This window comes from Ranitomeya variabilis, chromosome 3 (assembly GCF_051348905.1).
Source record: "Ranitomeya variabilis isolate aRanVar5 chromosome 3, aRanVar5.hap1, whole genome shotgun sequence".
Lineage (NCBI taxonomy): Eukaryota > Metazoa > Chordata > Amphibia > Anura > Dendrobatidae > Ranitomeya > Ranitomeya variabilis.
The window spans coordinates 216,768,799-216,785,198 of NC_135234.1; the positions used below are offsets into that span (position 1 = coordinate 216,768,799).

At 43.4% G+C, this 16,400-nt stretch overlaps 1 protein-coding gene across 1 annotated transcript in view; it reads right to left on the reverse strand.

The window, feature by feature from the left end:
- Positions 1 to 537: 537 nt before the first annotated feature.
- Positions 538 to 16,400, reverse strand: part of LOC143815673 (polymeric immunoglobulin receptor-like) — a 78,503-nt gene continuing 62,640 nt past the window's right edge. The window contains exons 8-11 of the mRNA XM_077295174.1: positions 7,108 to 7,223; positions 4,712 to 4,831; positions 4,593 to 4,615; positions 538 to 3,243 (exon numbers count right to left, since the gene is read on the reverse strand). Of these exons, the coding sequence (XP_077151289.1) occupies positions 3,166 to 3,243; positions 4,593 to 4,615; positions 4,712 to 4,831; positions 7,108 to 7,223 (337 nt within the window). The 3' untranslated portion in view covers positions 538 to 3,165. The remainder of the gene's footprint in view (positions 3,244 to 4,592; positions 4,616 to 4,711; positions 4,832 to 7,107; positions 7,224 to 16,400) is intronic.

Consider the following 16,400-nt stretch of genomic DNA (forward strand, 5'->3'; position numbering starts at 1 on the left):
TATCAGTAATTTACTTTTACCCCTTCCCTTATCTCCACCCACAGCGACTCTACATTATTATTAGATTCACATATATTATCATGCAGGATGGGGTTTAAGGATGATTTTACATATAAACACCCCCTCACTTACCTGTACGATCATTTCTGAACAGACTATAGCCCTGTAAGTTAACAGCCCAGTCATGGCTCTCTGCCAGCCATGTCTCAGATATTCCCATCATGTCACAATTATGTTCCAACTAAATTAATTCTAATTCCTCCATTTTACATTTTGTTGGTGAAGCTCCTGGCATTAGTATACACGCACTTTATGTATCTGTCTTTACCTCTATTCTTTATTATAATATCAACTATACTAACTCCACCCCCATGCCATGCCAAATTTCGTTATTTGTGCCCAGGTCACTGTATGCACTATCTTCCCCAGTGGGAGAACTTGCACAATTGGTGGCTGACTTTTTTCCCCACTGTACATACAGTATACCGTATATATACACTAATAATATTCAATACTAATTTGTTGAACCCTTTCTATGGCTTCTTGTTAATCTACTTTATTATATAAGATAAATGCTTCAGGTTATTAGTCACTTAAACATTCAAATACATGCGTATACGTATACATACCCAAAGTACATTTTGATGGCATATACTGTATATAAAGAAATTCCAGAAATAAATGAGAATGGCCAGGACATAAATGATGCTTGGACCATTTTCCTTTAAGGATAATTTATTTGCTAAATTGCTTGATAAGACAATACCAAAAATTAACATGTGCAAAACATGAGCCTTAACAATTGACTAAATCTCAGAATCTTCATGTGCGTAATCAGTTTAGAAAACTTAGTGCAAATTAAATTATCACTAATAATTATCAATCAGTTTAATTAATAAACGACCAAAACAGACAAATACGATTATTCTCAATCTTCAAAAGTAAGTTCCAATAAAAATGTTATCCAAAATAGCACATACAATGTAATATGTGCTACCCTTGCAAGGCATGACGTAATCTCAGTGAAAGCATCTTGTACAGATCAATTGTGTTAAAAATTAAAATAAAGTTGAGCCAAGCAATAATCTTGTGACTAGTGTTGAGCGATACCGTCCGATACTTGAAAGTATCGGTATCGGAAAGTATCGGCCGATACCGGCAAAGTATCGGATCTAATCTGATACCGATACCCGATACCAATACAAGTCAAGCGCTTGAAAGACCTTAGGTGACGTCACTGCTTTGTGATTGGTCCGTAGCGGTCACGCGACCGCTACGGACCAATCAGAGCGCCGTGACCTCATCGAAGGCCCTTCAAGCGCGCATTTTTAGGTACAACGGCTCCCGGTTACGGCGGTAAAGTCCAGGCTGCGTCGGAGAGGTGAGTATATCCCTATTTTTTATTTTAATTCTTTCTTTTACACATTGATATTAATCCCGATACCGATTCCCGATACCACAAAAGTATCGGATCTCGGTATCGGAATTCCGATACCCGCAAGTATCGGCCGATACCCGATACTTGTGGTATCGGAATGCTCAACACTACTTGTGACAAATCTTCCTGTGGTTCGGAACTGCAGATCTATCACAAGCCGTTTTTGATTTCTAACAACTAACGTAGCTTATATTTTCTAGGTAGTCAGAGTAATGTGAGGCCCATTAATACTATTATAGCACTGATCTACCCTACGAAAATGCAGAAGCAAGCAGTCCTGTAATATGATAGTTTAGGGCAATACAACATGTATGTGACTTGGACCAATGATTTATGTACTTGTAATTGATCTGCATTTTGCATTTCAAAAGATACACTTCCATCTCTTAAAATGTTAAAGGCAGTCTATCACTCCCAAAAAATCATACCGCTACTATAGGTTTAGTTTAGATTTTAGTGCTTTAGTTGCCATAAAAATGATTATTTATGCATATGAAGGGGCTTTGGTGCACCCTTGGAGTGGCCGTTATGCCTCGTCAATTTTGCATACTGAGCACTGTCATATCTTGCTTGACAGCACTCAACCGTGCGCTGCTTGAAATCAATCAGCGGCACAGTATTGACGCAACACAATGTGTCATTGCAGGTTCTCATCAATGGCTCCTGTCTGTGGCCACCACTCGATACTCTACTACAGACAGGGGGCAGCGTTGAGAACCAGTAATGACATGATGTCATCGTGGCTGCAGGGTCCGTTCTTGATTGAGTTCAGACAGCACTGTCAAACAAGACATGGAATATTGTCTAGTATGCAAGTTGTGGGGGCATAATGGGGCACTGAGCGCTTGACCACACCAAGAGATCACAAAGCCCCCTCATTGCATACAAACAAATAGGTTTTTTTAAGGCAATAAAATCAATAAAATCTATACCACATGGAGGTTTTTATAGTCCTGTACTCACCTGTATAAGGAGTTTAATGAGCAATCTGGTTGTGACAGACTCCCTTTAAACACTAGTTTTATTTGAAAAAGAATACAATAATGACAATATTCATGTCTTGTCTGTGAGATTTCTTTTTGTAAACTGATGAATTAATTAATTCCTTCAAATATTTAATCTTTGGCTCTGAGGTTGCAATTTAGTGCAAATGTAGCTGATTGTCCATACCCTGTACTGTCTTTAAACCTACGAAGTGTGAATCCTTCCCGTTCTTCATTCTTCTGTTGATTCAACAGATGTTTTTAGCAACATAAGCATTTTTAAGTAGAGATTCACATATACGGGACAGAGAAAAGTTGTAGCTGCAATGATTAATGATTGATTGCACATATATTGCATACATATGTTAGGCTGGGTTCACACTGCGTTGCTGGCGTCCGTTAGACGGACTACGTTTCATCGCGTTGTGCCGCTGTGTAACATAGTCCGTTAACGCCGCCATTGACTCGAATGTCGGACGCATCACTAGCGCCCGCCCACAATGGGCGTGCGCTAGCCATGTGCCGTCATTGAGTCACGGACCCTGAGACGCGGGCTGCAGTGTTTCCGGGTCCGTCACTGGTAGCGCAGATAGAGCTACCAGATGCTCTATCTGCTGCCATACCGGCACTTACGTTTACAGCAGCCCGTTACCATATGTGCTGAACGGGCTGCTGTAAACATAATGTGAACCCAGCCTTATTGTTTGATTTGTGTCTGACTTGTTTGGAAATTCCAAAGAAAGTTTAAGCGGTATTTTCTTCATTTGGAGATCCGTTGTGATGGATCAGGAAGCTGGTATAATCAAGATTTTCATGAGACCCCTGTGGAAACATAAAAGAATGTTATGAATTTAATTAGAAAAAAACAAACATACTTTGGGTAGTTTTATTTTACAGCTTTGCCCTTATACTCTAATATGCTCTCTTTAACCCTTAACATTCATGAATAATATTCACAACTCCATTGTTTTATTACAAACATTACACTGGTAATCTTTCCAAGATTTTATGTGCAAAGTTTCCAATAAAATAATCAAATGTGTCTTAGAATCACAGAATCACTGAATGTTAAAGTTGGATGGGACCTCCAGGGTCATTGTGTCCAACCCCTGCTCAATGGAGAATTCACTAAACCATCTCAAACAGATGTCTTTCCAGTCTCTGTTTAAAGACTCCCATTGGATGAGAACTCACCACCTCTCGTGGCAGCCTGTTCCACTCATTGATCACACTCATTGTCAAAAAGTTTTTTCTAATATCTAATCTGTATCTTCTCCCTTTCAGTTTAATTCCATTGCTTCTCTTGTTTCCATGTGCAAATGAGAATATTGATGATCCCTCTACACTGTGACATCCCTTCAGATATTTGTAGACAGCTATTAAGCCTAGACTTAGCTTTCTTTTTTGCAAGCTAAACATTCACAGATCTTTTAACCGTTCTTCGTAGAACATACTTTGCAGTCCGCTCACCATCCTGGTAGCTCTTCTCTGAACTTGCTCCAGTCTTTTTTAAAATGTGATGCCCAGAACTGGACACAGTATTCCAGATGAGGCCTGACCAGTATTACAGATGAGGCCTCCTGGAATTTAAAATTCACCAACATTAACAAGTCCAAATGCAGATTCCAAGCAGTAGCAGACAGGCCCAATACAATACTAACGGATCCACTGAAGGGTTCAGATTCTGAAATAATAACGTGCTCCTAAGATCCAAAAGAAGACCACTCCAGTTGGAGTTAATTAGAGCCGTTCATTTTTCACCAGTGTCTATTTCCTATCAGATGATTCACAAAGTCCTTTGAGTCCCTCTTCCTTCAAGTTACGCCACTGTACAGCAACTGTTTACATTGCAATTCCCTGACATAAAATTAGTATAGCTTGCAGTCACTTATTATTTGAAAGTGGTTCCACAATAATACTCAGATTTGTTAGTGCTGACTCAGATTCTCTCCACTATTGCAAGCTTGACATTTCTTTTGATAATTTGTCTATGCAGGACGTTATTACACAAGACTCCATGTGATATGTCATGTACTTCCTAAATTTCTAAATAGTAACCAAAACATGTACCCCCAGCACATGCATGGATGAAATAAGGACCATTCACATCTGAGTGGCCTGGCTTAAATAATTTGAAATACTTTTGTAAAATGTTACAGATTGTCATTTACCTTTTTCTTATTCTTTTCTCCATCTAGAATATAATGAATCAGAGTTAATAAAGAAGAAAATCATTGCAGATATTCTGTATGTGATTCTTAAGGAGTCAACTAAATTCTTTAATTCTTACCTTTTGAGTGACTGACATCAGTTTCTTGTGTATCAATAACAGCAAGGTTGTCCTTGCCTATAACGTTATCCAGGTCAGTCATACTTATGTTAGTTCTGTAGCTTCCGACAGAAACCAAATCTGTTACAAACAAATGGAAACAAACAAATAAAGGATCAACCATGATCAATCACGTTGTAGTCCAAATACAATCATCCTTATCAACGTTACATATTTTACTAACTAGCTAAACACATTATAAAGTGGAGTTGACATTGATTCAACTGAAGGAAAGACACATTAATAGATGCCTGAACCAAAGTGTTTTATTATAGAGGGTCCTATTAAAGACAACACAGGAGAGATGATTGAACCTTTTGAAATTCAAGTTCTTCGAGGTTTTGAAACATTTTCGTAAAAAGTTAAATTACAGTGAATAACAAGAAGTTGAAGTGCTTTGGAATGGTGTGTAGCACATTTTACGGTTCCTCAATAGTGTATCCAATCTCTTATTGTTACCATAGCTTTAGGGTTGAGAGACAAAGAGATACAAATAAATGTTCTTCAACACTATTGCCTTTCTCTGTCCTTCTGTGGAATTCTCTGTATGCTCTGACCTCTACCCCTGCACTGTAAAAGCATCAAATGACGCTCACTGGCCATGCCCCATCTTTTATACGGGCTTGGATAGTCCTTCATGATTGGCTGCACTAGACCAGGTGATGTGATAGGTGCCGAGCATTATGAGGAAACCCGCCTGGCTGTGCCTGTCATTATTAGTCTATTTGGTGACTCTTCAGCAGTGTAAGAAATGGCTCAGGTTATTTTTTGGGGGGTCAATCCACAGAAATCGAACCTGTTTAGATTTCCAGTGATCATTGACCATCTGTTGACTGTTGTGAATCCACTTCCGGAAACTTTGGCAAACAGAACCCTAGGCTGTCAGAAGTTTTTCCTGTAGCAGCTCCGAGACAAATTGCTAGTCTACGGAGCTGCTTTCTGTTCTGGCTTATTAAGTAAGATTCCAAGTCAGTTTCCCTCCCTATATGAAGTGTAAATGTGCTAATAATGCAAAAATACTAGGTTTGTCTCCCTTCTTAAGACATCCCCTTAAAATCTTATGTATGTGCGTTTTAACCATATAGTCTCATTGTACATGCACCATACAAACATATTCATTGTACATTAAAGTGCCCTATGTTTTCAAACTCTTTACCATTATATCATGTAAAGACATATGTACACATATATCCACACGGTCAATGATGTTATCCATTCCACATTAGTTTTAAAAATGTGACAAATCAAATCTCAGCCATACTTTCCGTAACATTTCCATCAGTGACCTCTCATATAAATTAGACTATTGGTTCTTAACTGAGAAGGGAAAATGTATGTCTGTGCTCATTTCCATATTTCCTATATAAGTGAATGCGAGTTACGGAAACATCACAGCACAGCAAGCATGACCTCCTATGGCCGGTTCATTGATACAGACATTCCCATTTGAGCCATGTATTACTGAAATGGTAAAAGACTTTAATTTTCACAGATTCATCTATTTTCCCCAAATTATGATGACTGTCTAATATATTAGATATCTGAATATCTGAAGACTATCTAATATGTTTGGAGGATGTCCAATAGGTGCTGAAGAATGGGAGGGGGGAAATGAGAATTTCGCATTTTTCATTTTACCAGAAATGATCGGGAACATCTTTCCTCTTTTTACGCCATTGAAAAAACTGAAACAAGGAACTAAGTAAGAAAAAAATCTTTAGTAACATAAATGTCCATCTCCTAGCATCTTGCCTACATCTTCATTTTTTTCTAGAACGGTACTTGGACCTCTGTATGTATCTTTAAACTTTTATACACTGTTTGTTTGGGTGCATGAGTTACTTGGCTCTTTATTCACTCATTGCATAGGTCTACTGGCCTGAGTATTTAATCATATGTATATACATTTTCAGTGCATTAATCTCCTGTTGGTGAACATATACAGTAGTAATCTGTCTACCCCCTCAATACCTTGCAGCAATATGGGGATTCCATCTAGGATCACATACTATACAAATAGGCATTGATAAATCCCTTACTTTTGGATACTTTTCTTGAACAGGGTTATGGTATGCACTTTATGTATGCAGCATTCTCTGTATATTTATATCCCTTTTATATTTCTGTAATTCTTTTATCTATATGATTTTTTGTATATGTATCTTAATAAAGATTTTTTGTATATTTGGCATACATTTCCAGTTTTCTTGTAGGTGCATATTGTCTTGTGAAAGTGCCACAAATATCTCTGCCAACTAATGGTTTGTTAAGGAACTAAGCAAGTTTACTGCCAGCATGCTCTGAGCAAAGCGCCCATGTTAATATTTGCTCAATACATATTTACTGTTCATACGTGCCTGAATTCTTCTTTCTTCTGAGTCTAATGATGAAGAAAACACCACATGCCACCAGGACTGCAGCACAAACAGACAAAATGGCAGGAACCAAAGCGTTCTGGTTGTTCACAGTTATGCTAAAAGAAGACAAATATAATTTAAAACTTTTTTTTATATTATTCAAGAAAGCTGCTAATAAACAACAATATGTCATGGCAGAGAGATAATGTTAATGCTCTTACAGTAGAGAATCTGAACCTATGATAATAAGTAAACCTTCTTTCCTCTAGGCGTACAGGATGGCCCTTTCTCATTATTGCAGGCCTAGATGTACAGAGATCATTAGAAAGATCTCTGTAATGTCTATTCCTTTATTTATTTGTAGTTTGTATGAAAGTCACCATCAAGCCTTTGTTTTTGCAAACTTTAAAACATCAAGATTGATAACCTGTCTTGACATTCTCTTAATAATCTTGGTTGCTTTTCTCTGCACCCGCTCTAGTTCAGCTATGTCCTTATTAAAAATCCCAATCCTCCAGCTTTCCCAAATTCCTCGTATCCAGATCATTAACCCTTTTATGACATGTGACATATATACGTTATATGTCCTGTCCCTGAGTTTGATGCAGCTCTGACATTGACCCCTCATCTTTCCAATACCATGACAGTTGATTTAATCAGCTGTAATGTGCCTTTAACAGCCGCAGGTGGAGCTGTGCTCTGCCCTCGGCTGTTAACAAGTTATACTCCACTGTAATCTCTGACAACAAGATTTAATGCAGTGCCCCAGAGTCCTGGTCCTTGCAGTAATGTCGTTCTTCCACCAGGGGGAGTGATATTACATCTGAAGGCAATAAAGGAGATCTCTTTACCAGGTATTACAAACCACACAACACACTTCACACTCCAGGCCGCCAGGGGGAGCTATGCTTCTATCTATTAGGGCACTCCTCACAAGTAGGTAAAACTGGTAGTCAGGAGAGTTTGGGCAGAAGCTGGCTGGAGGGAGTAGGAGCCAGATCCAGACTGTGGTCTGAGGAGGACGAGGGTCCACGGAGCTGCGCCTGCCCCACGTGCGGCAGCATCCTAAGAAAGAGACATTAGAAGAGAAGTGTATTGCAGAGGGTGAGAAGCGAAGTCATAGCAACAAGGAGAGGAAACCGGAAGGAGTTCTGCCCTGTGAAAGGCTGCCTCCTTCTGAGGCGCAAGAATCCGGTGGCCAGCATACCGAGGGAGTAAGGATCTCTACGCTTTACTTCAGAGACTGGCAGGACAGTTAATTCCACGTTAGCTGCCCGACCTTATACCCAGGAGGCACGGTGGCAACTTGTGGGGGCCGGGGCATGATAGAGTCCTTGTAAAAAGCCTCAGGCCACCAGTCATACTGGTTTGTCCTATCCTGTCCATCAGAGGGACAGAGAGAAAGAGACTTAAAATCCAGAATAGTTTTGAGGACCTTACCGAGAAGCTCAGCAGGGAGGTACTACAACACCCAGGCGCCAGAGGAAGGCTATTGATTTCCACCTGGATAAGGGGACTCTGGATTTGCCTTCGGACCGGCCGGACTCTGCCTGCCCTGTGGTCCGTACTATGGACTGTGGACACTGAAGCCTTCAGTAAAGGTAAAGAGACTGCAACCTGGTGTCCTCGTTATTCAATGCGCGTAACACCATTCACCATCCACACTCTGGGAAGCCCTGGTGATACACTTCACCTGTGGGAAGGGATACCATCAAGCTGCCATAACATCACCCCAGCGGACCCCTAAGCAGCGTCGGTCACCCTGACTGAATACCACAGGTGGTGTCACGAACATTTCCCCTTTAAAGACCTTTCCCTTATTTTACAACGGATGTTCCCCTAGGGCCACGGACCGGGTCAGCCACCATGACATCCCCCGCCAAGAGAACCGAAAGACCCGGTACCGAGTACCCCACGGTCCTATGGGGGCGCTCCATTAACATTCGCCAGACCGAAGGGCATTATTAATCCCTCCCATCAGCGCCCCATCACATGATCGGGGGGCACTGATGGGTTGTCATGACAACTGGGGGTCTGCAGAAGACCTCCATGCCTGTCACTACAATACTCGTGGTCGACGTTCATAGGAGAACGTGATTTCTGCTCTACATAGCAGTGCAGCACTGGTGATCAGACGATTGCAGCTTTAAAGGGAAGGTGCCATCCCAAAAAATTTTTTTTACAGCAATTGAAAAAATGTGAAGAATTAATGTTTACATTTTATTAAAAAACATTATCATTTGTTTATAATTTAGTAAAATATGAAAAATAATTTGAAAAGTTTTGGAATTTCCACTTTTAAACACTAGGGGGAGCAGCTGCTGAAATTTCACAAAAACCTAGCTCACATTACAGCACTGCAGTAATTATGGGCGGAGTCTGCTGATATGTGTGATGTCACTCCTCTCCTCCCCTTCTGGGTGTTTGCTAAGGAATAAGAGAGGGAGATATTCAGGAACCCAGTGAGCGGCCATTTTGTTGGTGACTGCAAAGTTATACTGACAAGTAGACAGTCACCGAGGATGGCAGGCAGCAAGGATTCTGGGAGACATATGGTGGAGGGAGCAGGGTGACAGCAGCACAGAGTATTTCAGGAGAGCAGTGTGCTGGTCTATGGGGGGCACCCTGTTCGGTGGCGGAGCAGCCAGGGATTGTACATAGAGCGCTGTCTTTTATACACATGGATGGACCGTCTGCTTGTCTGCTCCACAGAAATCCAGGAAACATTTCTGCGGATTGATGGCCTGTTCTGATCCAGACATTGCATACTAAGACCCCATTCCCCTCCTCAGATCCTGTCTTCTCCATCCTGTCCTGGCGATGTGTGAAAGTGAGGCGACAGGCGCAGTCCGGGGTGATGCTGGGGGGAAATAGCCATATACTAACGATAAAAATGAGATGCCTTCTCTTCAGGTGCCTCACCAGCCTTCCCCCGACTGCACCTAACTGGAGGTCACACTGCCCCCTCTATTACCCCAGACCCATGTGCAGGTGCTCAGTCTAGAATGGGTCCCCTTTGTGAAGATAATACTGCCATAGTGTTCTCACATAATGCCACCATATAGATCACACACAATACTATCAAATAGATCACACAATACTGTCATACAGTTCTCACATAATACCGCCATATAGATCACACATAATACCGCCATAGTGTTCTCACAATGCCGCCATATAGATCACACACAATACCACCATATAATTCTCACAATACTGATCAAGCATAATACCACCATACAGATCACACAATACCATCATATAGATCACACATAATGCCATAATACAGCATGACCCCTGCAGCTCCTGTTATCGCATGCATTGAGTTGTGTGTGCAATGGGGAAAGACATGCAGGGGGGAGAAGAGTGCATAGGAGAGGATTAGATACATGGTTCACCAGACAGTATCACACAGGATAGGATTAGATACACGGTTCAGTAGTCAGTATCACACAGGAGAGGATTAGATACATGGCTCAGACCGTATCAGACAGGATAGGATTAGATACATGGCTCAGCATAGTATCACACAGGAGAGGATTATTAGATACACGTCTCAGCAGACAGCATCACACAGGAGAGAATTAGATACACGGCTCAGCAGACAGTATCACACAGGAGAGGATTAGATACACAGCTCAGCAGCCAGTATCACACAGGAGAGGATTAGATACACGGCTCAGCAGACAGTATCACACAGGATAGGATTAGATACACAGTTCACCAGACAGTATCACACAGGATAGGATTAGATACACGGTTCACCAGACAGTATCACACAGGATAGGATTAGATACACAGCCCAGCAGTCAGTATCACACAGGATAGGATTAGATACCCAGCTCAGCAGTCAGTATCACACAGGAGAGGATTAGATACACGGCTCAGCAGTCAGTATCACACAGGAGAGGATTAGATACACAGCTCAGCAGCCAGTATCACACAGGAGAGGATTAGATACACGGCTCAGCAGACAGTATCACACAGGATAGGATTAGATACACGGTTTACCAGACAGTATCACACAGGATAGGATTAGATACACGGTTCACCAGACAGTATCACACAGGATAGGATTAGATACACAGCCCAGCAGTCAGTATCACACAGGATAGGATTAGATACCCAGCTCAGCAGTCAGTATCACACAGGAGAGGATTAGATACACGGCTCAGCAGTCAGTATCACACAGGAGAGGATTAGATACCCAGCTCAGCAGTCAGTATCACACAGGAGAGGATTAGTTACACGGCTCAGCAGTCAGTATCACACAGGAGAGGATTAGATACACGGCTCAGCAGACAGTATCACACAGGAGAGGATTATATACATGGCTCAGAACGTATCACACAGGATAGGATTAGATACCCAGCTCAGCAGTCAGTATCACACAGGAGAGGATTAGATACCCAGCTCAGCAGTCAGTATCACACAGGAGAGGATTAGATACACGGCTCAGCAGTCAGTATCACACAGGAGAGGATTAGATACACGGCTCAGCAGACAGTATCACACAGGAGAGGATTATATACATGGCTCAGAACGTATCACACAGGATAGGATTAGATACATGGCTCAGCAGTCAGCATCACACAGGATAGGATTAGATACACGGCTCAGCAGTCAGTGTCACACAGGAGAGGATTATTAGATACACGTCTCAGCAGACTATCACACAGGAGAAGATTAGATACACGGCGCAGCAGACAGTATCACACAGGAGAGGATTAGATACACAGCTCAGCAGACAGTATCACACAGGATAGGATTAGATACACAGCTCAGCAGACAGTATCACACAGGAGAGGATTAGATACACGGCTCAGCAGTCAGTATCACACAGGAGAGGATTAGATACACTGCTCAGCACAGTATAGTGATAGATACACGGTCTGATGTCCTGATGAGGAGCTACAGTGAGAGGCAGGGTCAGAGCAGCACAGAGCCTCCCCCATCCCCCCCTCTGTTACCTCTGCAGCTCCTGATAAGAGGACATCAGACCGCAGCACTTCATCCTCTCTAGCGATTCTAGAGATTACAGCCAGGGCACCAGGCAGCATAGCAGAGGACAGGGAACAGCCGCTGCTGACAGTGTGAAAGGGGAGATAGATGGAGCTACCCCTCCAACAGCGCAGCTCTCAAGTCACAGTGGAGCTCACAGATACACTGTGGGCTGAAGAAAGATGGCGCCGACCTCCTGCCTCTGTTGTGATGTGGAGACAGCCCAGGGGGTGTGGCCAGATCACAGCAGGGAGCAGCACAATGATAGGTATGGGGTCGGATGCCGACCGCAGCCTCCTATGCCTAGGGCTGCCGTATTTGCAGAGTGTAAGTGTTGTGCAGCTACACTTACACTCCTGCAAAGCAAAATGGCGGCGCCCAGTGGCTGCAAAAATAATTAATAATAAAAAAGATATTAGAGTTAAAAAAAAATAATTTTGTATTAAAAATAATTGTTATATAAACAATCATTTTTAATACAAAAACAAAATTGCGGCACCTTCCCTTTAAAGTCTCCTTAGGGGACTATTAAATAAATTAAATAAAGTAAAGAATGGAAAAAAAAGTTTAAATTTAAAACTGCCTTCAGATGCTGGGGTCATCTGAAGGCAATTGTCTATGCTGTGAAGATTCGAGATGTGCAGCATCTGAAACAACGGATACTGGAAGCCTGCGGTAGCATTTCTTTTGCGCTGTTGCTATCAGTGTGTCAAAAGTGGGAGAAGGTGGTTGCATTGACAATCCAACACAATGGGCAGCACTTTGAACAAATTTTATAAGTGGTCATAAACTAGTAAATAACTCATGAAAGAATAAAGTTACGTTAAAACCAAGTTTGATGTGTCACATGACCCTCTTCCCATTGAAAAAAATAAATTTGGATCCAAAATGGCCGACTTCAAAATGGCTGCCATGGTCACCACCCATCTTGAAAAGTTTTCCTCCTCCCATATACTAATGTGCCACAAACAGGAAATTGATATCATCAACCATTCCCATTTTATTTAGATGTATCCATATGAATGGCCCACCCTGTATATATATGTGTGTGTGTGTGTGTGTGTGTGTGTGTGTGTGTGTGTGTGTGTGTGTGTGTGTGTGTGTGTGTGTGTGTGTGTGTGTGTGTGCGTGTGTGTGCGCTTCTCACTAAATTAGAATATCATCAAAAACTAATCGATTTCAAAAGCGAAACTCATGTATGGCACCTGTCCATGCTGCCAAAAGTACCAATACCTGGTTTCAAATCAGCAGTATCACTGTGCTTGATTGGCCAGCAAACTCGCCTGAAATTAACCCCATAGAGAATCTATTGGGTATTGTCAAGATGAAGATGAGAGACACCAGACCCAGCAATGCAGTCAAGCTGAAGGCTGCTATCAAAGCAACCTGGGTGTCATGACTCCATCCTGGTCAGGTCAGGGTTAATTCTAGTCCACCTCTCTTTGGTCGTGGGGTGGCTATTTAATGTTGGTTGTTACTAGATTTGGTGTCGGTGATACTTCCATATACTCGGTTTGAGGTTGCTGACCCAGGTTACTCGTCTGTAATCGCTGTGCCTCTGTGCATGTGAGCTTTTGCTGTGTATGACCCAGTTTGTCCCCTGAATTTTGCCTCTGTATCCTACATTGTACTGTGTGATGGGGTGTACGGCAGAGCAAGAAGGGACAACAGGCCAAGGGATGATTCCACAGATTTATTATCAAGAACGCTGGAACAACACATGCAGGTAGATCTACAGAGTCCACAATTAGTCCAACGGAACAGGTTCGGGGGCACCTCCCGATAATTCTTGTGCCAGCTAACAAAACAATAGTCCACACGAGTCCAAGGGATCACAAAGCAATCCCACGAACGACGAGATATGTCCTCAGCTCAAGTCTCGCCCCATTCGCTTCCGCAGTCACAGATGGACATGGGGTCTTGCCTCAGCTAAGAATCCCCACTCCTTCTCCTTCAAAGGTCAACTCACATCTGATCTCAAAATAAGAATGGATTGTCTGAGTTCCTGGGATCCGCCGCCCATGAAGGGGGGTAGGGGTCACACCTTCTATTCAATGGTTGGGTCCATCAGAAGATTCTAGACTAGTGGGCTCCGCTTAGTCTAGCTAGTATGTACATGTGACTAGCCACCTGCTGTGAGGAACAATGCTATTCCTTCACTAGTTGACAAAGCTTAATTACATTATAGCTTAGGGCTGCAAGTATTGGGGGAAGGAGACATTGTTACAGGTGAACTCCCAGCACAAGAAAATACATATATTACAGCTAATAGAAACCAGAGAACAGTTACATACATCAAATGGCATATTATTCAAATACAGGACAGGGCAAAAGTACATATCATGACAATCCCTTCCCCTCCCAATTTGTGTACGTACTAGGGACCTCTACAGGTCGCTGGTTAAGTACACACAGGCAGAGGGTAACTTACATGTGGCTTCATGCAGCCACGAATTGGCATCGTAGCTCTCCCACATAATTGCCCAGGAGAACATCTGCAGGCAGACCACCCATCACCCCAACCACACATCGCCTGACCCCAAAACCAAAGTTCAGATCCACAGTGGCTGTGGGAATAGTCCTCCATTGTCCACCAGCCAGTTCAATGACAATCCCAGGTCCTCTATGGATTGCCTCAGGCCGAACCACTCGGGGATCAGCCAGTGTGAGGAAAGCCCCCCAAGTCACAAAATCCAATAAGTCTCTGTCCATCCAGCACGACCTCCTGCAAGTGCTTACCTCGATGAGCAGAAGTCGTCATAGCTGCAGGTCGCACACCATAAACTCCTAGTGGTGCAACATGGGTGGGTGAGGCACTAGGCCAGTCCTCACGTAGTGGTGACACGTCTTCCTCCATGGCACTTGGCTGTACATAATTAATAATACGACTGGGTACAGGATCAATCCTCATTTGAACAGCTGGGCAGGAGGCTTGCAGATGCCCCGGCTGCCCACATCGATAGCATCTGTGCTGGGTCTCACTCCATCCAAGGCGTCCTCTTGGGCGAGGGGTAAGGGAACCTGGAGGCCGGCTCCCACCTGAAGGTGCTGTAGGGGTTTGAGGATGACTCCTCCATGGGCTGGCTGGGCATGAGGCCTGCAGATGCCCCGGATGCCCACAACCATAACACCTGTGCTCTGCTACTTCCTCTCCTCGTCGTATTCCAGAAAATACAGAAGCAACTGGAGGCACATTTACACGGGTATCAGCATGAGGTGGTGGCTTAGAGGAACGGGGAACAATGGGGACAGAAGAACTGGGGGCCACCGGTGTTGTGGAGCTGGTAGGCCTCTCTTCATCCTCCAACAGAACCCTCCACTGAGGCTTGATGGTGAGAGCCTCATCAGCGAGAGATGCAGCTTCTTCCACTGTCACTGGTCTCCTCTCACGCACCCATTCCCGGATCTCAGCAGGGCACTTGAAGTAAAACTGCTCTTTTAGGATAACCTGGAGGAAGGTCTCCCAGGTTAAGGCCTCCTCTGCCTCCAGCCAGCGATGACATATTTGTTTGAGTCTATGAGCATATATCTTAAAAGACACTTCCCCATCACATGCTAAAGTTCGGAACCGAGTCCTGTAAGTGTCTGGCGTCACAGCATAATGTTCTAGAATAGTCTGTTTAATCTCCGCATACTCACGGTTCCCCCGAGGTTCCATAGCACTATAGGCTTCGGCAGCTCCACCCTCTAAGAGCCCCACAAGATGTCGGACTCGCTCCCTTTCCGGGACTTCCATTAATCGACACTGATGCTCAAAGTCCTGGAAGAAGCCCTCAATGTCGCCTGCAGCCTCATTAAACGGCTTGAAGTCTTTGCGGGACACTCTGGGAAGTTCCCTCATGGTGGGTGCTGGGGTTACAGTCTGTCTGGAGCTTCTAGCTGCTTCCAAAGCGATCTGCCTCTCCAGCAATGCCATCTCCTGAGCTCTGTCCTCGGCTCTGTGAATGGCCTCCCTCTCCTCGACTCTGTGAATGGCCTCCCTCTCCTGAGCTCTGTGAATGGCCTCCCTCTTATCGTCTATGGTGGCCTCCTCTCCCAGCAATGCAAACTCCTCCTCGTACCACACAACCCACTGACTTTTTGGGGTATTTACCTCCGGCTGCAGTCTTTCCTCCATTTGCTGTGAGGATCCTTCCTCAGCGTCATCTTGCAGGCGAACTCCTTCTAAAGCTTCAATTAGCTGCTCCTTGGAGAGTCCTTTAAAACGGACTCCTACTTCACGGGCCTTTGATTGCAGGCTCCCCAAAGTCCAGTTCTTGTACTCTGCAGTGCTGGTTCCCGATGTTGGGCCA